This window comes from Falco punctatus (genome assembly GCF_963210335.1).
Source record: "Falco punctatus genome assembly, chromosome: 2".
Classification (NCBI taxonomy): Eukaryota; Metazoa; Chordata; class Aves; order Falconiformes; family Falconidae; genus Falco; species Falco punctatus.
In genome coordinates, this window is record NC_137581.1 from 86,650,567 (window position 1) to 86,678,453 (window position 27,887).

Consider the following 27,887-nt stretch of genomic DNA (forward strand, 5'->3'; position numbering starts at 1 on the left):
CGGGTGTAGGTGCGCTTTCCCGGGGGGTCTGCACGCCGTGGAAGGCAAGCAGGAGAGGGCTCAGGGCTTCCGGCAGCAACGTGCTGTTTCGGCTGTGCGTGTAGCGTTTGCTGGGGTTGACTTGCCACCTCGCGTTGCCGAGGCAGCCGCAGGTGCCGCGGGTGGTGCTCACGCCCGTGCCTCACCCGGGGGCAGCGGGTGGGCTGCACACGGCGCCCGGCGCTGCCCTGCGACCGGGGGGCCCGGCCCGGCCCGGCCCGGCCCGGCCCGGCCCGCCCCCCCCGCCGAACGGCCGGCTGGCCTGGCGAGGGGAAACCGCGCTCGCTGTCCTTCAGTGTCCTCTCTAGGTGGTTCACCAGGAAACTTTTGTGTTGTACTCTGGAGTTCATGCTTCTTGCCACTTGTAATCTGGAGCTACTCAGAAACTGTTGCCAAAAGATGCCTGAAATGTGAATACTACATTTTGTGGAAACGAACAAGTTAACGAGTTATTTTTATTGTCTTACTCGCTGTTTACAGGTTGCATTTGCCACTTTAAAGGTGTTTTGGAGAGCATTCTTCAATCAAAGTTTTTATCAGCTAATTTATTTAACACTGAAGTGAATGTTGGCAAACGTATTTCAAGTCTGTGTAGTGAAGAAGAGTATTGAATTTCCAGAACACCAACATGATGAGATTTTGAGCTGCAGTTTAAAATTTGGCATGTTGATTCTGCATGCGAGAAGTCCTCTAGCAATTTTGTTTGCTTCATTCCTTGTGTGATAAATACAACCTGTAATCTGTTAGTAGTTGTTCTGTAAGAAAAATATTGTTTTATAATCAATACCTACATAAACAAAATAATTTATTTTTCTTTTCAGACCTACCTGGACTGCAGTGTACACAGTACATTGAAGGACTGCAGAGGGAAGCACAACAAGCTTTAAATGAACATGTCAGACTCATTCACAGAGGTGATGAAGCCAGATTTGCCAAGCTGAATGTTGTTCTATCCTTGTTAAGATCTATTAATGCTAATGTGATTGCTGAATTATTCTTTAAGCCCATCATTGGAGCAGTGAACATGGATGACATGCTTTTGGAAATGCTTTGTGCAAAATTATAAAGGCATGTAAAATAATGAAAATAAGTCCAATGCAAAGGAAGCCCTAGAGCAGAGTAGTGTAAAGTACTGTAAATAAACTAACTTATTGTTTTTACATAGATAGTATTTTTGTATTCCATAATAAATATTCTTCAAGTTCTGAAATTAATTTTTATTAAACACAGTGGGTTTGGAATAAGATTACAGTCATCAAAACAAGCTTTAAGGTTGTGGAGAATGTTCATATTCAAAGTCAACTGGCTATTCTTTTACCATGTCTTTGAATAAAGATCACGCTATGTTGTACTTTCAAGGTGAGTACTCCCTGCTTTTTCAAAATAAGCAGCAGTCGAGGTTTACATTTTAAACATAGCTGCCATACAGAAAGGGGGAATGAGCAAGCTATTTATTTTGCATATTTCAGATATATTAGAATAGGGTACAGTAGCCACAATTCTGCTCATACTTGAAATACTCGCTCTATCAAAGGTTACTGCATTCAGTGAACTACCTCTATTGACTTTAACAGAGTTGAAATCTATAAAGAATATTAAAGAAAATAATGACCTACGGTTTTCTACCATATGGGTAAGATGTGTAAGGGATATTTTGAGGCTTAATGAACCTTAAAGTAGCTTGATCTACTGTAATACATTCAGTTCAACACATGCTGCGCTCCAGGAGAAGAAAATTAACTCTATTCCCCCAAACAACAAGCAAACAAAAACACCTCTAAAAATATCCAAACAGCAAATGCTGAACAGGGGAAGGACAACTACTGGTGCAGACTCCACTCTTTTCTTTGCTTTTCCTCTAGGTAATTGCTAGTTGGATTTCCATAGCCAGATTCATCAGACCACTTATTCCTATAGAAATACAATGCTGAAATGTGGGATACCACTGGTACATCCAGAATTTGTCAGCTGACATGAAGATGTCTTAATTAAACATTGAGCTTACATATTTATTTTTTTGTCTTGGACTTGATCCAAGTTGCGTTTTTGCTGAAAAAAAAATTCTTTAAAAAAAAATCAGAAAGGGAAAATCAACGATTTAATGAGGATTTTTTCATGGTTTTCCTTTCTCAGCATGTAACCTTCTAGCCTTTCTCGTGGGGAATACTGGTAGAAAATGGAGAGAGAAGTATGAATGCATTCCCAAAGTAAAAGATATTAGTAACTCCATGTGTCATTCACATATATATTGATGATTACCAGTAAGAGGTGTTTTTTAAAACACAATTAATAAAGTTGAAGCAGTTCCTCTCCTTAATAGGAGGTCTGCAGGGGAGAAAGAAACGAGTTTGAAGAGCTTTCTTTTGCTGCCACCTTGCGCAAAGGATAATCACAGCCCCTACACTCAGGTAAGGAGGAGGGGGGTCTCTGGTTGTCTTGTACCTATGTGGATAAACCTTGTAGAAAATGGAAATGGTTGGAGAGGTAGCCAAAGGTTCCTAGGGGGACAAGTTCACCCATAACTGATATCACTGAGGTTTGTATTGCTGTGGTAATAACCATCGCATCATGGACTAGGATACTGTCACTGAACAAACAAAACAAAGCAAGAAACACAGCCCCCATTCTGAAAAGCAATGGTGTAGCCTAAATACACACTATTCTGGTGCTTATTTAACCAGGTAGGGTTGTGTGCCCTGAGGAGCTCCCCAAAAATTCCAAAGAGCAAAAGGTGTATAAATAAAACACTCTTCACTACCAGTCCAGACTTCAGACCAGATCGGACCATAATAGAGCAGACCATCTTTGTGTTAAGTTGATGCTTTTATAAGTACACACATGCATGTACACATATATAGCAATACAAACATATACATATGCATATGGAGAATATTTACTGTGTATGTATAAATGTACTTTGAGTTGATAACAGCTGAGCTCATCTAACAACTCTGTAACATAAATATATGTGTATGTTTCCCTTTTTCTCTGTAAACAACATATAAGCTTACAATAGTTAACTTTCAAGGATGCCTGACAAAGAAATTTCCACAAAAATGCAAAGCGTGATAATCAAACATTTAATTAGTGGTTAGTGGCAGATGATGAATCTTGGGTAAGAACTCAAAATTTCAACAGCCTTAGATCAAAACAACTTCATTAACACTGAGAATTTGTTAATGCACACACTAGTGTTCAGATTTTTCTGCTGAGTGGCAGAAGAGATTTGTTGGCAGTGTTCCTAAGGATTAATTGTAATAGCTGAACCTTGGTCACCAGCAAGGATTTTTCAGCTAACGGTCACCTTGAGACAGTTTGGATCTATTGTGCCACTAAATACAAAAAGTTTTAACGACTTGGGTAGACCTGCTTACATCTCCAGGTTTGGTATCTGAACAAATTCTGTATTCTGCTCGATTTTCTGAAGTTGTCAGGAGAAATATTGCTTCTGTGCACAATTAATCCACCTTGAACTCACTGTACTTTATCATATTTCTCTTGGATCAGCAATACTGTTAGTCATTTCAGTGTTGTCTATTCAAGTGGAAGCACCTGGAACAGTAAGTAGGAAATCTGCATGGGAAAAACAGTTTATCAAGGCTTTCTGCAAAGAACAGGCAGAATGTGTCTCTTCACAGGTCAGAGGAACAGGAATGATGAAGCAAGAAATTAAAAAAAGACTCGTAGGAGGAATCAAGCTGAAGACTTAGAGAACCATGCAGGAATGGGAGAGAAGAGACTATAGTTCTGGATCAGAGTGGGTAATGATGTTAGTGTGGGGACAATGTGCCAAGAGCTGACTGGAAGTAGGTAGAGAGACATTGTAACTCAAGGAAAGCCAGAACTTGAACAAAAGGGTGCCTGTGGGAGGACTCTGTGTCAAGTCCAGAAAATATTGCAGAGCAGGGAAGAACCTAACCCAGAAGCTCACACAAGAGGACGACACAGGCATCCTCATCAGTCTGCTGGGACTGGGTGGCCTGTTCTCTTCTCCACTGGTGCCACCGCTGAAGAAGAGGCCATAGTGGCAGCTATGCAGGTGTGAAGCGCAAGCTGCTCAACCTTTGTGAGCATATGGTGCTTGCAGACATAAGCAAACTGCTCTGTTGCCCCAGACCTTTGACCTCGGGTGCTCTACAGCACAGTTTTTCTACTGGGTAGAAGGACTGGGCTAGATCCTTTCCTGCCCCAACTTTGTCCTGTGCAGGGTGAGTGAACTCTGAATTGGATAGTCTATGTGGCCATGGCTGTGACACAAGAGATGATCTCTCTGGATAACCCTAGCAACAGGGGTAGGACAGCCTGCTGGAGGCCTCAGGCAGGTAGGGCAGAATGGAAGGCTGGGCATAGGAGAAGGGTGCTGCCATGGTACTGTCGCCTTTACTAGAAGGGGTGGGGGTCAAGACCCTCCCACAGCTTCAGGTGCCCAAAGGGCTAGTGGACAAGACCTCTGCTTGTCAGCTATCTGGGACTCCTGCGGAGGTGAGAGCCTGCCTCCAGCCCCGTCTTCCGCTGAGCAGTGCTGCGCTGTGCTGTGAGCTCTGCGCTGTTAGACGCAGCGTAACATTTCTCCTTGAGCTCTGACATGTAGCAGTAAAGACCGCTTTCCACTTCAGATATCAACATGATTTCTGAGGATTTTAAAACAATTTATCTGTCTGCTCTCTATCCCTGGCATTCTGGGCATGAATCTTCTCATGAGCACATTTTTTTCAGCCCTCCAGGATGTTAGAGGCGTTTTAACTAAGAGCAGCCTCCTAAGCAATTGAATCCTGCAGTCCCCACAGCGACTGTCTCAGATAGAAGCAGCGCTGTACAAAAAGCCATCCCCACCCGCCTCAGTTAGATGCCCATCGCTTGTGGTCAGGACTGCGACACCAGCAGTCCAGACACCGGCTTCTAATCACAAAGCACCATTCTGCAGGGGTTACTGCTGCGTGATGGCCTTTTCTCTGAACAGATCGGGGAGAGGATACTTTAGAAACCAACTTGCATTTTTAGTTAATACAGTTATGAGTGTTTCTTTTAGATAAGGAAAACCATGACATTTATTTATAATCTTGCTTTTCTAAGTTTAGTATGTAATCGTTGTTATGGTAGTCTTTCTAATAGTTTGCTTTAAATCTTGCAGCCTTTTGCTATTGTGGGTAGGCTATGAATGCTGTTAATGCTTAATAAGCTGTAACTGTGCTCCCAAAGGTGGGGTTCTGCAACTTAAATTTTCTTGTTTTGAATAGTCCTCATATACTGACTTGAATCTAATATACTGTCAGTCATTTTCATCTCTTTTCAAAAGACAGAATTTATTCTTCTAGTGGACCTTCTGGGCATTGCCATATATGGCAAAAAATAAAATAAAATAAAATAAAATAAAATTTCAGAAAGCCAGCTGGTGATCTGTTTTTCCTTCACTGAAAATAAGTCCTGAATAGCTTAAGCAAATATTATCTCAAGACATTTTGAAATTTTGAGATGCAGCTTGAGATCTGCACACACATATTGCCTTAACATTGTTAAAATTTGTTTAAATTACGGATGTCTAGTATTTTAAATCTGAAATGTACACAAGTAAGATTCAGTATCTAAAATGTAGAGACTGACAGAGGAACTTTGACAAAAAGTCCTTAAATCAGCAGGCGCTGTGAGGTCACAGGGCTATAACTTGTTAGCTGGCACTGTATACAAATCCACAAATCGTTCACATTGTTGCTATAAATCAGTGGTCATTTCACTGCTTGTGCCAGCAATGAAACTGGCCCAGCTTCTTTCATACCGTGGCAGGTGTAGGTAAGTAACCACACAAGTGTTTATACAAGCACACATGACATACAGACACCTTTTCTTCTATGTATACTTATGTCATTTATTTTCTATAAGGAAAATTACACTAGTTTCACATTCAGAAAAAGAACTTGTTCATTCATTTTATATAACCAATCACGATTTTGTTACATAGGATAAATTTCACCTTGCTTAAACTGAGCTGTCTGAAAATTTGACATCCAGTCTAGTCAGGGCATCTAGCTCTGCCTGGAGTGGATGGAGAGGCACTGAGCCCTCCAGATGGTGTTTGATCCCCGCATACCTATTTCTTGTACTTTGCAAAATATGGCTAAATTCAGGTTATACACTGAACTGTCAATCAGTACAGTTTGGCAAAGTCGAGCTTGTGAAAATTGGAGCCTTTGGAGCCACCCTCACTTCTGGCAAAGCATTAGCCATCTTCTCTCAGCTGAGACTGTAGTCCAGCTTCTCATATATACACGTGTCCATACACACATACACATAGATAGTGAAATATATCAGGACAATTCATATCTTCTTTCTCTAGTGGGGCTGGGTTAAAAGAAATAGCAAAAAAGTCAGTAAAGCCTGCAGTAGCCGAAGAAGGGTATTTAGAAAGGAGACTTGTATAATGTAACAACATTCATGCTAGGAGCTAGCAGGCCTGCTGCTCCAGGTTTTAGGTACACAACTAATATCTGCCATCTTTAAATAAGAATAGCTAAAGAAAATTAATCCATTTCACAAAGAAAGAGAAAATCCAGTTTATTTTGTCTCAGGTGACAGATCTTTTTCTTATTTTTGAAAGTGAAATGAATGGTTAAGACTGAGTGACCAAATGGTCAATATAATAAGCACTGAAATGAGGATGCCTTTTCTTTTCTTTTCTTTTCTTTTTTCTTTTCTTTTCTTTTCTTTTCTTTTCTTTTCTTTTCTTTTCTTTTCTTTTCTTTTCTTTTCTTTTCTTTTCTTTTCTTTTCTTTTCTTTTCTTTTCTTTTCTTTTCTTTTCTTTTCTCTTCTCTTCTCTTCTCTTCTCTTCTCTTCTCTCCTCTCCTCTCCTCTCCTCTCCTCTCCTCTCTTCTCTTCTCTTCTCTTCTCTTCTCTTCTCTTCTCTTCTCTTCTCTTCTCTTCTCTTTTCTTTTCTTTTCTTTTCTTTTCTTTTCTTTTCTTTTCTTTTCTTTTCTTTTCTTTTCTTTTCTTTTCTTTTCTTTTCTTTTCTTTTCTTTTCTTTTCTTTTCTTTTCTTTTCTTTTCTTTTCCCATATTTACCAAATTGGGAACCCATAGGAATAGATACGATGCTCTGTTCAAAGTGTTGCACCTTAGCAGGCAGCGGTTATCCAGTGTGCTACTACTCCTTTGTCAAGGACTTTGGTGACCTGATGAACCAGAGCTGGAGATGATCTTTAGGGAGAACTTCTGGGAAGCTGAGGAGCAGTGTTGCATTTCTAATGTCTGGAATGATTAGATGGAAGCCCTGGTTCTAAATCAGGTGACTCTCAAATAAGGTAAAGAGAGAAAAATCCTGTTGCAGGTGGCATCTGAGCATCTGAGCTGGGAACATTAACTGCTCCCAAACAAGGTGAAATGAACAAGGAAGCATTTATGACCTGTAAGTTTTTTCTATCTAATTTCAACAAGCTAAACTGCACATAAATGAGGAATATAAGAATGATGGTTGATTGAGTGGTGATAAAAAAGTCCCAAAGCTCCAGAAACTGCCACTTCTAAACTGATTTGCAACAGTTTATTTCTATCACTTTTGTGATATTTGTTGTGAATAGAGAACTTTCACTGACATTTGCTATGGACAAAATATCACAGCTCAGTTGACATGCAGTAACTCTTTACATTAAGGAAAGTGGATCATACAGCTGAACATTTAATGGGAATCAGTTGGAACTCGTTATTTTATCTAGAAATTCTGCTCAGAAACAGCTCAGACATTAAGAGTCCAGCTCAGTTAGAAGAACTGTGCCCTCCAGTGCCTGACTGCACGTCCTAGATATAGCCCAGCTCTGCTCTGGGGTGAAACTACACTGTGTGTACCAGCAGTTTCCTCTCTCAGCTCTCTCCCTCCCTACCTCACAGTCCTGTGGTTTTTGAGGAAGGACATCAGATATGTAGGCTGAAAGTAGGATGTGACCCCTTCCAGTTAGGTTGTTGAGCTGGACAACCAGGAAACCAAACCCTTGGGACACAGTGCTGCCTGCCCTGCTTACGCAAGATGCATTGTGGAAGGGGCAGATGACTGCTCTTCTCAGTATTGAGCAATAAATACTTCTGTTATGCATACCTTTCACTTTTTGTCACTTCCTTGCAGCTGGGAAAAACTTTTGAAAGTATTTGCTACCTTATTTATAGGACAGACCTGGAGCCTTTATAAACGTAAACTGATAGCACAAACTAGGCGCTGCTTACTTGGTTTTGCCTGACTCCCAAACTATCCAGTACACTTGGACATGCTATGGTCTCAATGTTTCCTTAATGTAAACCATAGAGTAATTCAACAAAGAAGCCCTTTTTCCATCAGTTATTTTATTACAGAACAGTAAAGATGACAAGAAAAAAAATATGAAGAGAAGCAGTAAAGTTGAAACAGGTTATAAATTATAGTGGGTGTATATTCTGTTCTCCTAAATAGTCATATGACTGGGAGGGATTTCGGGTGATCATCTAATCCATCCTCCTCTCCTAACAGGGTGAATTATATACCATGTCATACCTGACAATAGCTTATCTAACTTGTCTTTACAAGTTTAAGTGTTGGGGTCTCTAAGATACCCCCACTCAGTCTATTTTTGTGTCACTACCCTTAACATTCAGAAGTTGTCCTGGCATCTAAGCTGATCCTTCTGTATTGTAACACAATCCCCTGTTTTTTTAATCTACTCACCAGCCACATGGATAAACTTTGTGACAGAAGACCCTTGCATATTTGAAGGCTATTAATCTTAAGTTTTGTGGAAAACTACTTGCCTGGATTCTTTCAAGCACCCATGTTTCTTAGATGTCTTACCTCTTCTGGACGCCCACTTGGCCAACATCTTTCCTGAACTGCAGCTCCCAGATTTTCTATTGGAATGTGATACACACACACCCTGCCCCCAACTTATTAATTATAGTCCTCTACAACCTATAATCTATTTACACTATTTTTCATTTTTTCTTAAGGAGCAAAGTGAATCCTTTATAGAAATATTTCATATGTATTTCTTTTGTATCAGTCTAGCACTTTCTGAAAGTCAATGACCATGGTTAAAACATATTTTCCATCTGTAGTTCTAAACATTCTGCATAGATATAAATCACATTTTGGTAAATCAGAACACTTTTCTAACCTCATGGTTCTAGTATGTGATGTTAAATGCAGACATGTTTGAAATATTTCTTGGATTTTCCTTTTTCAAGATGGTCTTGACACTTGTGAAATCAAAAAACTAGACTGGCCCAAATGCTTAGAAATAACCTTGAGGGACTGTTCTTAAACTGTTAGTGTGGGTGGGTAAACTCACTGGATATGTAATTTTCAGTGCCTGATTGCCTTGAGTCTATGAAATGCAGTGCATTTCACCAGTTCATTACACTATCAGCATGTGCCATTGTCTCAATGACCATTATTATGTTTTCCTGAGAGAAACAGGTTCTGCATAACAGTGGATTTTAATTTACTTCTTTAAATTGCCTTAAACGATAGAAGCAAAAGAAAAGAAGAAAAGGAACAAAGTGCTTGCTTAACATAGTGGTTCTGCTGGAATTATTATGCAGAGAATACAAAAAGAAAACAGCTAATCTTGTTTGCAACATGCTCAAAGAATGCTCTATGTCAGAAGTTAAATGCTATCATTACTGCAGACGTTTTACTTCATAAATAACGCAGGTTTTTACACATCAGAAATTTTGCTAGAGAAGAGGAAAAAAGAAATAAAATAAAAAGAAAGCAGAATGATTAAAGGAGTATATAACGGCTGCTATAGAGCCTGGCAAAATCTGCAACACAGCAGGTCTCTGTGTCCGTTATGCCATATTCTGTCAAAAGCTATGTGGTGAAGGAAACGCTAACATTTCTAATCTTGGAAACGTTCAATGGTGCTATCTCAGTTTCATCAAAAGGCTGTAATAAAAAGCATTCAGAAAGCTTTCTTTTGTGAAAGCTCAGTGAAATGCAATTGTTGCTGCGCCATATTTTCCCAGAGACCCTCACCCAGTCCCTTCACAGAGTGTGGGCTTTCCATAGCCCTAACACTGCCTCTAACAGCAGCCTGCCATTTCCATCAACATTTTTCTCTGCAGAATTGCTGACATCATGCGACACTGTGCTTTTCTGCACATTAAACTGGTTAAAACTAAGGCAGTAGTAACATATCATTGTTATTGCTGTGGAAGAAAGCAGATACTGTACATATGCATCCAAAGAAATGAGAAGAAAAAACCCCAAGTGAAGCCTGTTTCAGCACTTACAGAAATGTAAAGCACAGCCCAGAAGGCAAGGGAATTACACTAATCAATATTCACCTTATACCCGTGAAAGAGGGATTTGGGTCCATGCTGACATTATCAACAGCTTTCTTTCTTGCTCATGTAATTTTCAATAACAGGCTTATTTCCCCTCTCTCTTGAGACTGGAATAGCCAATTAAGGTTTTTAAACATCCATGGATTTTTCCAGTAATCTGCAGCGCGAATATTAATCATCTTCTATATCTTACAGTGCTGCTTCATGAACGTCAGCATTTTTAGTTATGGTCTGTGACATCCTTCAGTTTTCCTTGAAATCTGATTCTTTTTTTTTAATCTGTATTGAAGTATTATTTTTTCCTTCGTTTAAATCGGTTTCTCCCTCAGAATAGTTTGCCTGTGAATATTGGTATAACAATGATTCCTGTTGAGTAACATTTTCAAATACTATAATAAACGCATGAAATCACTCAAATTTTGTGAGTCTAAGCAAGTTCTCATTAATGTGCCTATTTATTCATTAGATGAGCAATCACTGCTTACACGTGGAGTTTTGAAAGTTAGACATACAAGGCAGTCTTTGTCCCTTGAAGAACCTTCCTCCATTTGTAACTCAGCTCTTGTCTGAGCTTTCATCATCTAACACTTAAATGGCAGGACGTATTAAGATGTACTGTTGTATTTGGGTAGTTTTAATGGGGAATTTTAAATCTGCACATTGTGGTTGCCGGCACTGATTGAGGTTCTCATGGCTATCATGGTGACCAGTGGACTCTTGGGGCAGACATTACTTCTGACAAGTGGAATAAATCGGTCCTGTCAAAGGAAAGAACTGCATTCAGGAAGCTAAGCAGCAATCTGCTCAGACTTGTTAAAAAATTCTGTTAGAGGAATTTGGAATTGGAAATTTTTTAAAAAAATAATATGGTGATGAAGTAAATCATGCTGGATCAGATAGCTTAAAGGAAGCAAGGCTGCTGGTACTCTGTCACCCCAGGTCCAACTGGTAGTGAGGCTGAAAACGTATTCCCAGCAGGCACCCGCGCACAGAGCACATGATGCACCGCCATAAACATATACAGACAGACGGCTGGTTGTGCACATCAGAGGCAGACAGACACCCATGGCATTCACAAAACGCGGACAGCACTAATGGCCTCGTCCTGCTCCCCTTTCTGGCTGGACAGGTCAGAGGACTGTTAGTGGCAGTATATATACATATACACAAGGTAGATCCATCCAACAACTAGGCTTACTCAGTCACCCCAGCTGATGGCACCTGGACATATGAGCTCCCAAGGCTGCAGCCCCACTCCAGTTACTGGCAGCACAGTTCGACAGACCGGTAAAGACACACACAGAGTAAAAAGTCCTACTGGAAAACAGTTACAGGCAGACTGTGATGATCAAGTGCAGGACAGCACCAGACAATGGCACTGACCAGCCCGTGCTTATGTGCAAATTAACACTTTTACTCTCTTATCCCTCTATTTGCTCCTCCCAAAATTGCCTAAATCCCTTCCTTTTTCTGACCTTTGATTCCTCTCTTAAACATTCCATAATAAATCCTGTGCAATCCTGAAATCATCTTCCCCTGTATCCCATAATGTGCCCGGCCCCTAGACAGCAACCACCCTTAGTCCAAAAGGTGATGCACAGAGCTGCTCCCAGTGACTCACAGTGACAGGTTTCACACTTGGACACTGGGGCTGAGTCTCTGCTGGGGCAGCCCTGGGAGGTGCCCAGGCAGGGTGTCCTTCCCTTCTAGTCTTCAGTTTGGGTTCCCACCTGCCCTCTGTTTTGTCCTTGTGCTCCTCTGGGCTTTGATGGGCTTGTGGCTCCTGGGATGGGCCTGGCAGTGGCTGGGCAAGGTATTATTTGGGGTCTCCCTTACATTGTGTCTCTGAGCCCCTTTGTGGGTGTGCAGATGAGATTTTATCAGGTAACCTAACACATTAATTTTGTCTTGTAACTGCAGTGACCAAAAATTCAGTAAGACTGAAAAAATAGCTCAGCTGCAAAAGAATAAGAGATAGCCCATCTTAACAACCTGCCTTCTGAGACAAATTTGATAACCTGTGTGCTTTTGTTGTAATGATATATGTAGCTATAGCCATTCTATTACAGATACCACTTACATGTTAGGCTGCTTTATCTCCTGTCTTTCAAAAGGGAATGCACTCCCATCACTACAGAAAATATTTTTTCTATATTTCTTTGAAAGAGCGCAGGATGACAACATCTTTTGAATAAATTTTGGTAGATCATAGATAATTTCATCACCGAAATTACATCAGTTATCATCCTGTCTACATTTGTTAGTTTTGGGGGCGAGTTACTGGGGAGATGTGATGATGGTGTGTCAATGTGTGCAAAGGCAGCTTTTGATTCCTAAGCATTTCATAAAAGTAATGTTCCTCCATGTAACTGCACAGTGTCATTCTTGCCCCCTCCATTATACTTTGCCCAACTCATTTTACTGGCAAACAATGTGAAGCAGAAAAAAAAGTCAATGAACCACTGTATAATATCAAGGCAATGTAAGCAGGTTGGCAAGTTCAGGCTAAGACGACACCCTCGGTTAGTATACATTCAAGAAACTCCACTGATTTTTCCACAGACAAGAGAAGTAACTTGAGCAGAACTTGGCCCACAGCATGACCGACATTTCACACCACCATGGTGCCACATCGCCCACCTCCATCACCAGCAGTATTTCAGCATAGCGTCTGAGTACCAAACTCACTTTCCAGCTTCCATGCACAGTTGTGGTGTGAGATAACTCAGTAAAAACCTCCTTCATGTTTAAAAAGTTGAACAGAGTTTCTGAAGTGACAACTGTGTTAGAAATGGATCTGAGAGACGACTATCCCAGAATGCAAAGTAGTGTTAAAACCCATGGGTAAGACATGCCGTCAAGCACCTGAAAAACGGCCTTTTCTACTCTTCCCCAGAGCAGTCCGTATTAGTTCTTGTTCAGCGTTGTGTCTAGTGGGTGTGCAAATGCTTCATATAATAGTAAGCTGTAAGTCATGGTATATTTACCTACATAGCGTGCTGGAAGCATTCCCAGCTGCAGTGCAGCTTGCATTTGTAATTAAGGTCCTCTAGCACAGCTGGTCATCATTTGAAAAATAAAGCTTGACTTGAACTGCAAGACTCGGGATAATTTGAAGATATTATAGAGATTGTAGTAACAAAGTGACTGTCCCAAAGTTAAGGGTTTCTTGAACAGATATGTATAAAAGTGAGCTTTTGCAGTTGGTCGTAACTAGCACCCAGAACAGAATCCCCTCTCTTCCAATACAGACAGCTTCAACTAATTCTCTGCAAAATGCAGTCATAGCTGTTTTATATTGACAGCAGTTCTGATTTGCCTTTTTTGAAAATGAAATGGGAAAAAGCAAACAATGTAATGGAATTGCTTGAGCTGGAAGCTAGACATGATATCAAGGCCAGTACTGGAGAACATATAATAGGATTTTCAACTGATAAGGGACTTGATCTTATCTCTTATCTTCAAAGGAAATACCTCTAGCAAGCTGGTGTTTGCTGCTATGGTGAAAGGCAGGGTTGCAAGGAGTAGGCCTGAGGGAAGCATACGGCCTGGTGAGTTACCAACACCTACACATTGCAACATTTAGATTTTTTTGGAAGCTTCTCACCCAGATACCATCCAGCCCCATCTGTGCTCAGCTTGAGAGCTCTGCTGTAGCCAGAGCTCAAAGCTGCAGGCCAAATCAGAGATGCATGAACTGATCAAAATTTCCTCTAATCCTACCTCAAGAGTAAGTGACTGAAATTAATTCCATCAACTCTATACATTTGCAGCAGTGCCCCTGGCGCACTCAAGCTGATTGGCTTATTGCCATAATGGTTTCAGAAATACAGTGCACTATAAATGCATGAGTTCTTCACAGTAGTGCATTACAATCAAAATTCCTACACATCTACACCTGCTATTATTTAAATTGCTCACTGCAACTCCATTGAACATGGCATTTTATTACAATGGATGCTTAGCAAGAAAATCCAGTAAGAGAGGACAAAGGGATAAAATTGCAACAAAATGAGAGCACATAATTGAAGAAAAAATATATACAATGCTTTGGGATTTTCACTTTTATCCTTATGACATTAAATCATTCTCTTCTAGTCAGTAGGGGGAGAATCGAATGACTAAGAAAGCTAAATGCAAGTTTGCAATGCTGAAATAGACACTAACAGGTGAAAGAAATCATGACGGAGCCTCCCAGCAAATTCAGCATATCTAGGATTTCATCCGACATGACTAAAAGTGTCTAAAAAGAATCCCAGATATGTTCAATACATTTTCTTACTCATAACTTGGGACACTATGTAAATCATACCCTGCCTCTAGAGAGGGAGAATAAATTCAAAAATATAATGCATTCTTCAAGGCTACGCAGAGTAAAATGTCTCTAGGGAGCCCATTCAGCAATCCGGCTGCATGATGTCTTCTGCATCTATAGGTGGCACAGGCCTGTGACTCAAGCAATACTTTTATTTTTTCCTAGTATCTGGGCCCTAGTGGCTACATTTCTTAAGATGGAGCTTCTCAGTCAGAAGAGTTAAATCCTCTGAGAATGTGCAGTTCTATCAATATCAAAGCTTCAAGAATTTTGTGCATTTGACAGTAATTTCATTTGAAAAAAGAAAACCCGTGGATTGTTTTGATAGTCAAACATCCTTCTCAATATCACTGAAACAAGAGATCCATTTTTGTTTTTGAATCACTTGTCTAGTTTTGTCTTTATATTTTAACTTTGATGAACACCAATATGAAGTAGGAAGAAGTAGGTTTGATTGACAGACAGCATTTTTCCTCTCCCCCTTCTACAGGCTCTTTTGTAGATTGTCTAAAAAAAATTGATGTGTTTCATTTCAATTCAAAACAAAGATAATTTTGAAATGCTCTGTGAAACAGAATTTCTGTATTTTGTACAGCTTTATCATTAGACTTCCCTTTCCCTAATGGCAGGTGAAATGTTTGGACACATTTGGAAAGTATTTCTCATTGGATCTTCTTTCCTGGCTAATGATATTCTTCAGTTAGCCAATATATTACATTAACTTGGCCTTTATCAGGCATTCTGATCTTGGAAGAGGCTTCTCAAAGTCCCACAGCAAGAGAAATCATGTGGTTTAAAATCTGTGATGATAAGGTTTCCGATGGCACGCAAATACTTAAATAATAATAGCCATCTTTATACTGTGTCTTCACAGTACATCTGACTGTGCTATTTTCTAGTTACTCAAAAATTATTATTTAAAATTAACCCAAATTAATAATATGATTTATTAAAAAAATTGCTAGTTAAATCTAAATTATCTAAATATCTGACTCACAGAGAACTGCACAGCTGTGTAATAACCTGCTGTACCATTGTTCCTTTGCTACATTCATCCCCCTGTTTTAGGAATCCATCCATATTCTCAGACATATAAGAAGAACATATTACTTTCTTGATAACTTTGTCACTATTACATTTCCATGCCATTTTCATTGCTGGCTTTTCTTGAAGACTCAAAGGCCAGAATTGTTTTGTGCATGTATTATAATGCTTAGGCTGAAAGGACTAAAGCTCAAGATTTTGCGTATTAAGAAGAACATTTGGCTCCTATCTGGATATCAAATGCAAACAGCAAAATACATCAGGCTCTTTCCTGATTACTAAATATAAAATCTTTCTATGTCATATACAAACTGTTGCATATCTCAACCCTTTCCAACTCTTTCTCTATAGGCAATCTGTATGGTATTGTTTTTCATAGATTAAATTGCAATCATTTATGTCTCAATAATATTCAAGTAATCAACTTGAAAACTAGAATACTTCTCAGTTTTAGTGTAAGTCTTCCTCTAGGAGCTGAAGTTATGCTGAAGTTATATTGCCAAACAAACAGTGAAAAGTTGCTCTGTTGTCTTGTGTTCATTAATTTTTTGCTGTATTCATTTCCTCCCAGCCTTGCCCCCCATTTGTAAAGCTCTCATTGGCAGATCGAAGACTTGACATCTGAATTGTTTAAACTTTGCCATGACAAAAAGTGGTATTATTACTTGAACAAATACACTTTGTGACTTGGCAATAAAAAAAGGCTATAACTGAGATCCATGAATTGCTAAATATCATTTGAATTATGCATGCAAACTTTATGGAACAGCCTATCGACTGATCATCTCCTTTTTGTCATTTGATGCATATTAATTTTATGCTCTACTGCTTCAACTGCTATTTCATTAGAATGTTTACTGCTGCTTAAGGTATATTACTTCACAACAGAAATAAAAGTTGTTGTTATATGCACATATTCTTTTCCCCTTTGACACTGTAACCTGTGTAAAATTTATTTCCTACAAAATTAAATACAAGAAGATAATGACTACAGTGCTGTAACTTTTGTGATTATGCAGGCATGTTGGTTTTTTTCTCTTCCAATTTTTTAAAGATTAATTTAAAAATCAACAATGGAAAAAATCAAGGATCTCCTTCTTAGATTATGTTCTGAATATTTCTTTTTAAACATGGGAGGTAATGGGGAAGTTGGGAACCAGCAGTATTGATTGAGCCAGGCAACACGTAGACAGATGACATAAATATTTCACTCAGAACTCCTGTTTTTTTTAGGCCTAAAGGAGAATTAAATTAGATATTTGGAATTCATATATATAGACATACCTTACTGAAACAAAATCCACCCCCAATCCACCCTCTGACTAGTTTAAAGTATCTGTATTTTTCAAAGTGATATTGCAAGAAACTGGTAATTTTGCTTTGCATCTAAAAGTTTCTTGGTACTGTTGAAGTGAATTTTCCAGTCACCCCCATTTACCATGCCTTGGCTCACACTGTGGATAGGTCTTGAAGAACAGGAGCTATGTTCCCATCAGACGAAACTGAGCTGGGAGGTGAGCTGCAGCTGCTTGTCGGCATCCAGTTCATGGGACTAGGCTAGAGTTAGTTCAAAGTAAAATATTCTTAAGACCTATAGTGTGAAGAATAGGTCTTCAGCACAGTGTTTCATTCTACAGGTCTTCCTGTGCTGTTTTACTTCTGGTGCAGGCTTGGTCTTTGGCCCTGCTTGTCTTAGCTTCTACCACAAGCAAGTTTTGATGCAGTCCTGGAGCCTTTATTCTCTCCTGGCACACTCTTGTGAGCCATCCCCAACAATAATCCTAGACAGCTGGTAGAAAAAACCAAACAAAACCAAACCTGGAGATAACTGGTTAGGTTAATGCTTGACTGAATCTGTTTTGGAAAAGCAAAGGTTTCATGTATTCATTGGTCGTAGAGATTATTTCCCTCTCTCAGCTCTGATTTTGATGCTATACCAGGGAAAAGGAGAATGAAAGATCCTTTTATCTTTGCCATGCACATTTTGTGAGACAGTGACGACACTCTTTGCCTCTGTCTTTCCATATCGCCTTCTCGGAGGGCGTGTACTGAACAGTCCTTGCAGTTGATATCTTGAATAATCATCATGACATTATGGTCTGTTTGGCTTTATAAACAGACTGGGTCAAAGCACTTGCAAATTTGCTTCTTTAATGTGAGTATGATCTCCTCTGGTTTGTCATCTCCTTAGCCTGATGGATGGAAACTGACAGTTCCAACTAACAAACCTACACTTCCACAGGGAAATGCAATTATAAAGTCTGCATAATGAGATGACATCTACATTTGCATGATTGCCATAAGAAATTAAGAGAGATAACTACCGGCCATGGAAAATACATAAATAAGGTATGTAACCTGGAAAGCTGAGATGTCCTGGGGAAAGGAGGAAAGGGAACACAGCTCTTGGCAATTGAGCACCACCAGTTCTGGGGGTGACAGGGCAGGTCTGGATGTGGACCAGGTCAGTGGTCACCTGCAGGTCACTCCACGTTGGCCAGAATGGCTGGGTCACAGTGGTTCCCTCCCCAGGAGGTCTGCTGAAGGTCACACAAGCTCCCAGACCAACAGAAAATGACTTCTGTACGGCACACTGAGGCTAAAGGTCCTAGGAGAAGTAAACAAGCAAACAAACAAAATATCCTTTTGAAAACTGCTTTGTTTTGATAGTTATGCATAAAACGATCAGTTCCCTGTATTGCATATACTTCTCTTAGAATATCAGGCATATTCCTGTAGGTGAAAGAAGATGTGCTGCTGCCATGAAAAGATACAGAAGAAATGAGGAACATCTTGTTAAAAATAATCACTACCCTCAGAGGAAATTTGTGGTATTTTACTGTCAGGGTTTAAACCAATAAGAACATGGCTTCTCCTGAAGCAGTATGATTTGTCACAAGGGAGTTTAACTTTTTATTTTGTTTTCTCAAACAGTATTTCATGGCTGCTTTTCCCCTTACTTCAGTGAAACACTAGATTTCATGCAAGTGTGCCTTTTCCTTTCCAGTTAAAATATTAAGCAATGTGCATTACAGTCTGTTTCAGAAAAATAAGCTAACCAAAAAGCTCACAATATATTTTTTTTAAATATAGCACTTTCCATTTTTTTAAGTAAAACTTCTATTTTTAATTTGTAAAGAAATAAAGTGTCTGTATTTTCTGTTGTGAGAAAAAAATCTCCTTGAAATGTTCCTTTTTATTCCAGTAATGTTAATGCAAATGGGAATCATGAACAGCATGCAGCACAGTGAATCAAACCACATACCTGAAGTAGGAATACTTAGTTTTAATTCTGTATCCTATTGTAAATCGCCCATATGATCAAACCTGAAATAGTTTGGTCATAGCTGCTTCTTATACAGGGAAATACCTCAAGTACAGTTCATTGGATGAATGTCCTATGGAGTATGTTTTTTTGAAGTATTCGGAAAACATAGCTCTGAAATTTCAATCAGTTATTTCAAGATAAGCATTTATATTGTATGCTTATATTTACTTTTTATAAATACAAATATATAATGCATTTATGTAAATATAGCTGTATTAAAACAAATTTATATAAAGTTACATGTTTGCATAAGTTTACATTTACATGATACTCTCTTAGTTACTTTTTATACCAGACTCGTTTTGGACCATGATGCTGTATAAATAGTAACTGGCAGGAAAAGTAAAATAGCTGAGCTTCTTGTTTTCGCCTTTGCAACCCTGACCACATGCTGCTGCCCTGTGATGAGAAGGTCTGGTCCCTTGCAGTAGTATAGCTGCAGCACATCCCACATGCCTCTTTTAATTGCTGAGGATATGGCAGGTCCTGTCCAATCAGTGTCTTTAAGGTCTGAAACCTCTATTTTAGGTGCAGTGTAAATTTGGTTTTGATTTCTTACTGGAGCATCATATATATTTTAGCTCCATGAAACAGTGATGCAGGATAATGTCATCGAACACTTATGCTGCAAGTAAAACTTGAACAAACCTTACCTGCTGCTTTGGCAAACTGAAGCCCCACATTTTGTACACCCACATCTGAAATTTTGATTCATGTCTTGCTCTGAATAAAGGAATTACCTTACACAACCCTCTGAGTCCCACAAAAACGTAGAAGTGAGCTGACTGTATACAGGTGTTTGCTATTTAAGTTTACCCGAAGTGTAGAATACCACAGCTTTATAACACAATTTTACTACCTAGTTCTAGCAAGGATCTGTCAAATGGCACCTCCCTGCAGACAAGCTGCTGAGGGGCATGGTACTTCAGTGTGCATGCATGGGGAGGGGTTAGAGGAGGTGGTTGGAGGGTACTTTTGACATCTACATCTAAATTGTCTGAGGACTCACTCTTGTTTGGCATGCATTTATTATCATTACCAAAGCCTTCCTGCTTATGAGACATTGTGCTCTCAAGTCCCAGATCTAAATTCATTGCCTTGTCCTTTTGCCAGATTTCAAACACTAATATACCACTAAGCCACATTTAAGACACTAATTTTCTTGTAAGCTATATGTAGCCTACTGAGAAAGTACAATGATCTTTGCTGCACTTGTAGCAAAGAAAATAAAAATACATCAAGAATGTGGCAGGGGAGAGAACAGATCACTGCTTTTGGGAACCACAATTAAACATGTTTTCTTCTCTTCTGCTTTGGTGTGGCTGATATGAAATGTGAAATTGGTAAAAAGCAGGTTTTGTACCTTAGGCAGAGCTTTGAAAACTGAGCAGGTGAAAGTGCCAATGGCATGCTGCTAAAATACTGGAATGCAGGGCAAGAAGTGGCAAGATTTGCAGTATCAACTTGTGACTGTACTTGAAGTCCCTGTGAGTAAAATTTTCAGATAAACAAACAAACAAACAAACATATCCTGAAACATGAAATTTACTGGGGACTGACAAGAAATGCTCATTAGCATATGGAAATGAGAATTTTGCAGACACATGGGAACAACAGCAGCAGTAAATGGGATTAAATGGATTGTTTATCCATCAACTCATCTCCTATTCACCTTCCTCAACATTTTACATGGCTTACCACAGTGATAAATAAGAGTTTTGTGTGCTCAGAAGGATATAAAATGTCTCTTTGACTTCCCAATCTCAAGGATGTTATTTAGTATATACAATAATATTCAGGTGCTATTATTTGTCAAGCATCAGTAGAATATGTGACTCCTCACAGGTAACTCTCCATATTTTGTGCTCATTACCGTTAATCTGTTTTGTAGGGTAGGCAGGACAATTTTTGCCTTGTATTGCTTCCTAATTTTTTTTCCATTTGGTTAATTATTCTCATATGTTTACAGATTTTCTAAGAAACAGTTGTTACAAATTATTACAGGTTATTTTATTGTCTTCCTTGTATTATGTTTTTAGGGTAGCTGAATACTTTTATTACTTTACCTCAAAGCCACCCTGTTTATACTAGTAAGTCCTCCTTTGCCTGAGATAATATTGTTTTCATATCTACTTTCTAAGTCAACATTTTTTATTTAAAAAAAAAAAACACCAGAATTTGCACATAGGAGGAACATTTTCAGAATGCAGTAAGCAAGCACTTCAGAGCTGTGAGGAAAAATGTCAAAATGTAACAGAAACTTAAAAATAGTTTATCATTTAGAAGGAAAGAGAAACAACCCAACCTACAGCAACCACACAAGGTAATCATCTTGCTGGCTGCTAGATTTAAAGACACTAATGAGAAAAGCATGCTGGGAAAATCCCTGTCAGAATACAAAGCCATGCTGAAACATTCAGTGATACCCACAGGGAAAACTAAGAAAAGAGATGTTGCTGGGACAGAGACAATCTAATTCTGACAAACTGAAAAAATTGAGATGATTATGTCACTGTGCTTCTAGGTACTATTATATTTGTGTGGTAATAAAATCTAGATTATTTTAAAAAACATTTTTGTACTTAAAATTTAGTAGCATAGTAAGCCTCTTGCTCTAGTATATGAAACTTTCATTCAAACACAGAACATATTAAAGTCCTTACCAACTCCACAATGTAAGATAGCATAAAAATACTTACTTAGATAATGTATCTACTCAAATACATCATAAAATTGGATTTGTTTTCTTGTTTCTGCAAGAATCTTAAAAGGCTATTAAAAAAACTTAACAAAATAATTTACACCATTCTAATGAATTAAAATTTTATAATTAAAAATAATCTATCTCCTCCCCCCCCCCCCAGTTTACTTTGATTAAGACTTAAAAACCTGATTTCATCAATTGTAGGCATGATCCTGGGAATCTACACAGATAAGTCTAAAAAATTAGGAGCATATTTTAAGAAATATTACAGTAAACAAGGAAGATAAATAAAACTGAATCTTGTCATAGCAATTTTACTTTCTCCCCCGTAACAACAGAAGTGTAAACAAAATTAAATTTTCTTTCGTCATCTGAACTTTGAACTTTTATTCCTGAATATTTCAGTATTGGTAATTATGACTGTATGGTTTTTATAGACTGTAGTGCACAAAAGTTTTTTGTTACCTTTTACTCCACATATATAATGAATTCCCGATTTTTGGTAGCTATAGACCCTATAGCTTTTCAGTTTTATAGGTCCAGTACATTTTGGCAAATTACCATTGAATACCTAATCTTCTGGAGAAAAACATAAACAGCCCGCACAGTATATATCATTATCACAAGACTTCTATTTGCCAGTTGACATATTACACAGGCTTACAAGATTCATTGGTAAGTCTTCTCATACAGTAAATTACAAAAATACAATAAAATAAAAAATCAGCAATGCAAATCTATTATAAATTGAAAAAGATATAAACTATAGCCTACTAAGCTATCCAGAAAGATTGCTGTGTAGGAATATGTAATTTAAAAATAAAGATAGGCAAAAATAAGGATATGCAATAATAAGGGGAAGTGCTCTCTCTATGACCCTGTACTTTTAAAATTTCATCTTCAGTCATTCTTTATGCACATCCCCTTAGCGCATTCAAAACCTCTTCAGGGCTGGTAAGGGTTCACATTACTCCCTGATTCAGAGTGGTCAGCTTCTAGCCTGTGAATTAGCTTATGAAACTGCACCCTTTAACCCCTCCGTAGTTCCAACTTTCAAGGGATGTATAGACACATGCCAAAGAATAAATATCTATTGCTCAGGTGTTGCCTAAAAACTATGTTTTGAACCACCTCCTCTCCTGAACTTTATTAGTGCAGGCATGGGTTACATGATGCACTGCTGCATCCATATGAGAAGAAAGGATGGTAAGGATAGTCATCATATGTTTCTGAACGTGTTCCAAAACAGGTTGGTACTAGTTGTAGTCCCCGGTAGTTCATACCAGATGTTGTTCCTAAAAATGGCACCTAGTTCCTACTAGGTGTAGGTAATTACTGATGGATAACATCAACTTGTATAACCCAGAATGCACGGTAATTTGCCTTGTAAAATGCAAATAGTTCTTTGTTCCGTCTTTCATAACTTTATGCTTCCATAAAGGAATATTTTTTTGCTGATGAGGGCAAAATCCTGACAATGATGAAGCCAAATAGCTGTTTTCCTATTGCTTCAAGAGGACCAGCTGTTAGGCTCCTTATTTCCCTTAGGAATGCAGCTGCATTCCTGACTGGAACCAAAGTGCAGATTTTCAGCTTAAATTTGAGATAAAATTTCAGAAGGAACAGGGATTCATCCATGCATACAATGGGTGAATTACACAATAAACTAGTGTATATTAAGCATGATGGTGGTGTCATTTATTTCTGGATAATGAACAATATTTTAAAGAGGGAGATTTTCTGCTGTAAAAATAGAATTATAATAATGACAGGGGAATGGAAGTAGACATTGATCCCCTAGTCAGGGACATATTTGGGTGTGGTGAAAAGTTATTCAAATACCATTTATTTCGAGGTTAAACTATCAAATGTTCAAATTTGTCTGCAGCTAACTCAACAGCATTATAGATGAACAGACACCATGCGATCAGAATACATTATATCCCTACAGAGGCAGCCCAGGAGGAATGATGCTGATAAACATGCCCAGATTAAGAGGAATGACAGAAAGACTAAAAATAATGGTTTACGATAATGTAAAAGTACATTTTTAGAAATATTTTATTGAAAAAGTTCATACTGGATCTGTCAGCATAAAAGAGTATATAAAATTAATGGATTTCAGGTTCTGCTTCTTGCTCTGACAAAGCATCTGACTAAATTACAGCACCAAGCAAGTATTTCAGGACAGAAATCAGGCCTCAAAACAGCTTAGATTGTCCTGCAACACTTGGTGTGAATCTTCTCACTCTTCCCCCACTCCTCCACTCATTCCCAGGGAGGTTCAAGAGAAGGCTGTGCAAGGCTTTTTCAGTTGACTGTAGGGAGCTTCCATATGCTTGTTTTTTCGTTCAATCCAGGCTTCCCTGAATGACACCTTGTGCTGCTAAGGCTCAAAAGGGGCAGAATCAACTTCTAAGTTTTCATATTTTCTGAGGCATATGTTACATACAGAGATTATCTGTAGCCTCATAGAGAGTATAAATTTAAATATTTATGTGTAGGGTAATTTTGGCTAGTGTTAGTTTGTCTAAAAAGTGCAGCAGGATGAATATAAACTTTGTAAATTTTCTTTTTTTTTTTTTTTTTTCTCCTCCATTATTTTTCTCTTCTGCTGTACTCCAGTGTCTCAGTTCACTCATGCAAATTTTACATAAAGCAAAATAGTATTACAGTTAATTTGATAGGAAAATATTTTAAATCTTCTAATATTAGGGATTTACCTTGGCATAATACTCATTACTTATAGTGGTACAAATGGTACTACAAACATGGAAGGGTTGAAGTAATACTGAAGAAAAACACTGAGCTTTACTGTGGTCAAATTTAGTAGACTATTAATCATCTACTTTGCCCCCCCCCCCCCCCCTTCTGATTTCTGATTAGTTGATTTTCTTGCGTATTTCATGTGTTAGCTGTTAGTATTCCCATCCAGAATGGTTGCCATGCTCTCATTCATAGCAGCTAGGGAATATGTGAACAATATTAAGGATCAGGAAATGCAGAAATGGTCCTGAACAGAATATAGGCAGAACATCTTCCTCAAAAAGCAATGTTATTTTTTAAGTAACCAGAAACACGCATCAAGAGTCAAACAAGTTCATATACAGCAAACAGTGTGGCACATCATCCTTACTGACTATCACTTCCAGACCAGATATATGTAGTTCACAATACAAAACATTAAATTTCAATTTGTTCCTAAAGTTTGTAGCAGGGACAGTTAGGGAGAAGGATATATATAGTCTTTGTAATAAAAATGGTCATTCAGTGCTACAACTGAGTGATGTAATGATAATGTTGACTCAAACATGAACTTCATCAGTGATGATGATAATGAGGAAGGGAAATAAGGTGGCATCTTATAAACAGCATAAAGCCATGCAGTATTTCTACCTTGGAAGAACAAGCTTAGCGTAACCCTTGTCCCTAAGTAGTAATCAGTCCTGCTGATGTCAAACTAAGATAGGGCAGTACAATTTGCATTCTTTTGATTAAGAGAACTGAGATTAACATTGGAAGTCTCCTCTGATTATATCTGAGAAGAAGGGATGTGTATGAGAAGTCCAAAGGGAATGTGCTAGCCTTTAAATGAACACATTTTAAATGGAAGCTATCAGGTCTCGTGTTCCTTTGAAGGCAGAAAAAAGAATAGCTTCAGACTAGTACCAGCAAACCTCACGCTGCTTATCTGATGTTCACTAACCACTTCAGGGCTGCTGCCATTCTGAAGGCCAAAGGAAAATGTGATAGTAAGAAGCAAGAGAAAGTGGAAAACACTGGTGGTAGGCAGCAAACCTGTGTCTGCTCAGAATGTGGAAGAATCCTGAACTGAATAACAGAGAAATACAAAGTTGCTTTTATGTCTAGTTGTGCTGATATATTTCATGAGTTAACAATGAGAACTCACTTTTAGGCATAAAACAAAGTGAAAGAAAATACATAAATCCTACTCAACAACTTTTGATGAGAGGGTGTGGCTACATTTCTGTCTTTTATAAAGCCAATTACAAACTAGTCACAACTTTATAAAGAGCTGGGGAAAATGGAGGAAAGCATCTATTTGGATTCCTGAAAAAAGAGGTAACAGACTAATTGATGCAATTACTTCTATTCGTTCCTTTTATCACTATGCCATATAAATGCAGAGGGACAAAATTTCTTTACTCATGTTCTGATATCTTCTGCTGTGGCAGTCTTCTCAGCCTCCAAGCCTGCATGCCTGTCTTTTGTTTTTTTTTCAGGAAACAACCAGCAAGATCAGCTGATTCTTTCTGCATGTTACAGTTGAGAACGTTCCATGCATAGCCCATTATTTTGCTTAACATTAATTATGATTTACTAGACTTTTATTGGCCTTTTTCTATTCCTTTGAATTTGAGATTATAGTATTGTATTAGGATTAGTTCCTGCAAGCCTGTTTGGCTTTTCCTACAAACAAATGTAATGAATGCACCGAGTCAGGAGAAAGACCACTGCACTTGGTTGTCATGTCCCTATTAGCAGCAAATGCAGGTGTCTAGAGAATGAAGCAAAAGTGCACAAGGACTCACAAAGGTGCTCAGAAATGTAAGGATTTCCCTGAAAAAAAATTGTACCCGAAGTACTGTTTTTAATAGCATTCAAGGACCAGCTGCTCCCATCTGTGCAGTGGTCTAACTCTTTTCTGAACCCATGAAACCCTGGCTCCACAGTAACCTCTGGCAGTAAGTTCTGCAAATCAAACTGGTTGTTTAAATATTCTTCATAATAATTGCCTTGGTGCTTACCAGGGACGTTCTGTCTCCTGGTAGGAAATCACAGATATTGATTTGACATCTCCTCACCATGGGAGATATATTTTTTTTCTTTTAAATCTGTGTTATGGAAAGAATTATTTTGCTTTCAGTATTGAAAACACTTGCTCTGAAGACACTGAAGCCTTTCAGATTTAAATTTTAAAATGCAAAATAAAATACTCTTCCTTCTTCAGAGAAACCCTCAAATTGTTGGGCATGCTAGAAAGAGCCCCTGGCCAAAAGAAATAATGGAAAATACAAAATTTATTCTGTTCATCCCTACCAGGTGCTCAGATACATACTGCAGACTGCTGAGGCACTGTTTTAGTTCTACACGAATTTGCCTGAAGGAGACGACCACGGTCACTAGCCCGCTGCAGGGATGCGGGGACACAGCCTGCAGATGGCACTGCTCCCTCACGACTGCTCTTTCAAGTGAGCCGTGACTCTACTGAAGACATTATTTTTTTCTCCTGGGGACATGTTTACTTTGTGCATCCTGAGCCACAAACAGAAAAATGAGTTCTCCTTCAATGTGATATTAGAAATGAAAATCCTGTTAAACCTTTAAAGACCCGTATGGGCCATGTTTCACTTACCTTTTTGCATCAGACTGCTCATACAGTTTTAATAAAATTGCTCTTCCTGCTTCAATGGACTAAAGCTCTTGCTTTCTGTTCAATTTAGTGTGGGATTCCTTTGTTTCTAGACCAAAAAAAAAGAAAAAAAAAGAAAAAAAAAAGAAAAAGAAAAGGCTTGCAGGAGCCCACTTAAGAAACTTACAGACCTAGCAGTAACATGAAAACTTGTTTCTTTAAGAAAAATAAAAATAAACTTTCAATTGATGAACAAACGAATTAATGAAGGAATACATTTACACATACAAAAAAGGAAAGAAAAGTAAACAAAAGTGTCCTACTTCAAGCAGCAGCATATGTTTGATCGGGCTTTCACTGGAGATGCAAAGCTAGCAAGTGAATTGGACAAGGAGGAGTTTTCTCTGTTCTCTGCAGTGTGACACCTTAGTAAACAATGCTGGGTGGGATTTAACAGCAGGCTGTGGCAAGGGAAGCAGCATACTCTAGCAATTTGGTGGTTGCATGCTCTTATTTCTTTTAAGCAGAGACAGCAGTAATGCTTGCAGTTAATGTTTCTTGGCATTTTCAAGACTAAAATTAGATGAAGAGATGGTTTACCTAAGTTACAGCATCTCCAGTTGTTTCTTCAAAGAGCCCTATTGTCTCTGTTTTTTAGACACTGGTTTCAATTTTGGCAGATGACTAATCTTGAGGTCATAAAAGTGGCCATTACTTTTGCTTGATTATTTACACTGATTTGACCAGCTTATAAAGCCTTTCAAAAACCGTGTTCTTACATGCT

The 27,887-nt window shown here is 38.5% G+C and overlaps 1 protein-coding gene and 1 long non-coding RNA gene across 3 annotated transcripts in view; one reads left to right on the plus strand and one right to left on the minus strand.

The window, feature by feature from the left end:
• The window catches only part of LOC308059769, a 43,941-nt gene extending 43,415 nt beyond the window's left edge, over positions 1-526 (minus strand). Inside the window, exon 1 of the long non-coding RNA XR_013926396.1 lies at positions 1-526. This is a non-coding gene — a long non-coding RNA (uncharacterized lncRNA).
• The window catches only part of NR0B1 (nuclear receptor subfamily 0 group B member 1), a 28,917-nt gene extending 1,641 nt beyond the window's left edge, over positions 1-27,276 (plus strand). The window contains exon 3 of one of the 2 annotated variants that reach the window (XM_080377632.1): positions 861-27,276. In XM_080377632.1, the coding sequence (XP_080233758.1) occupies positions 861-1,105 (245 nt within the window). In that variant the 3' untranslated portion in view covers positions 1,106-27,276. Of the gene's footprint in view, positions 1-519 lie in introns of both variants that reach the window. The other variant, XM_080377633.1, reaches the window with a different exon arrangement.
• The last annotated feature ends 611 nt before the right edge of the window (positions 27,277-27,887 follow it).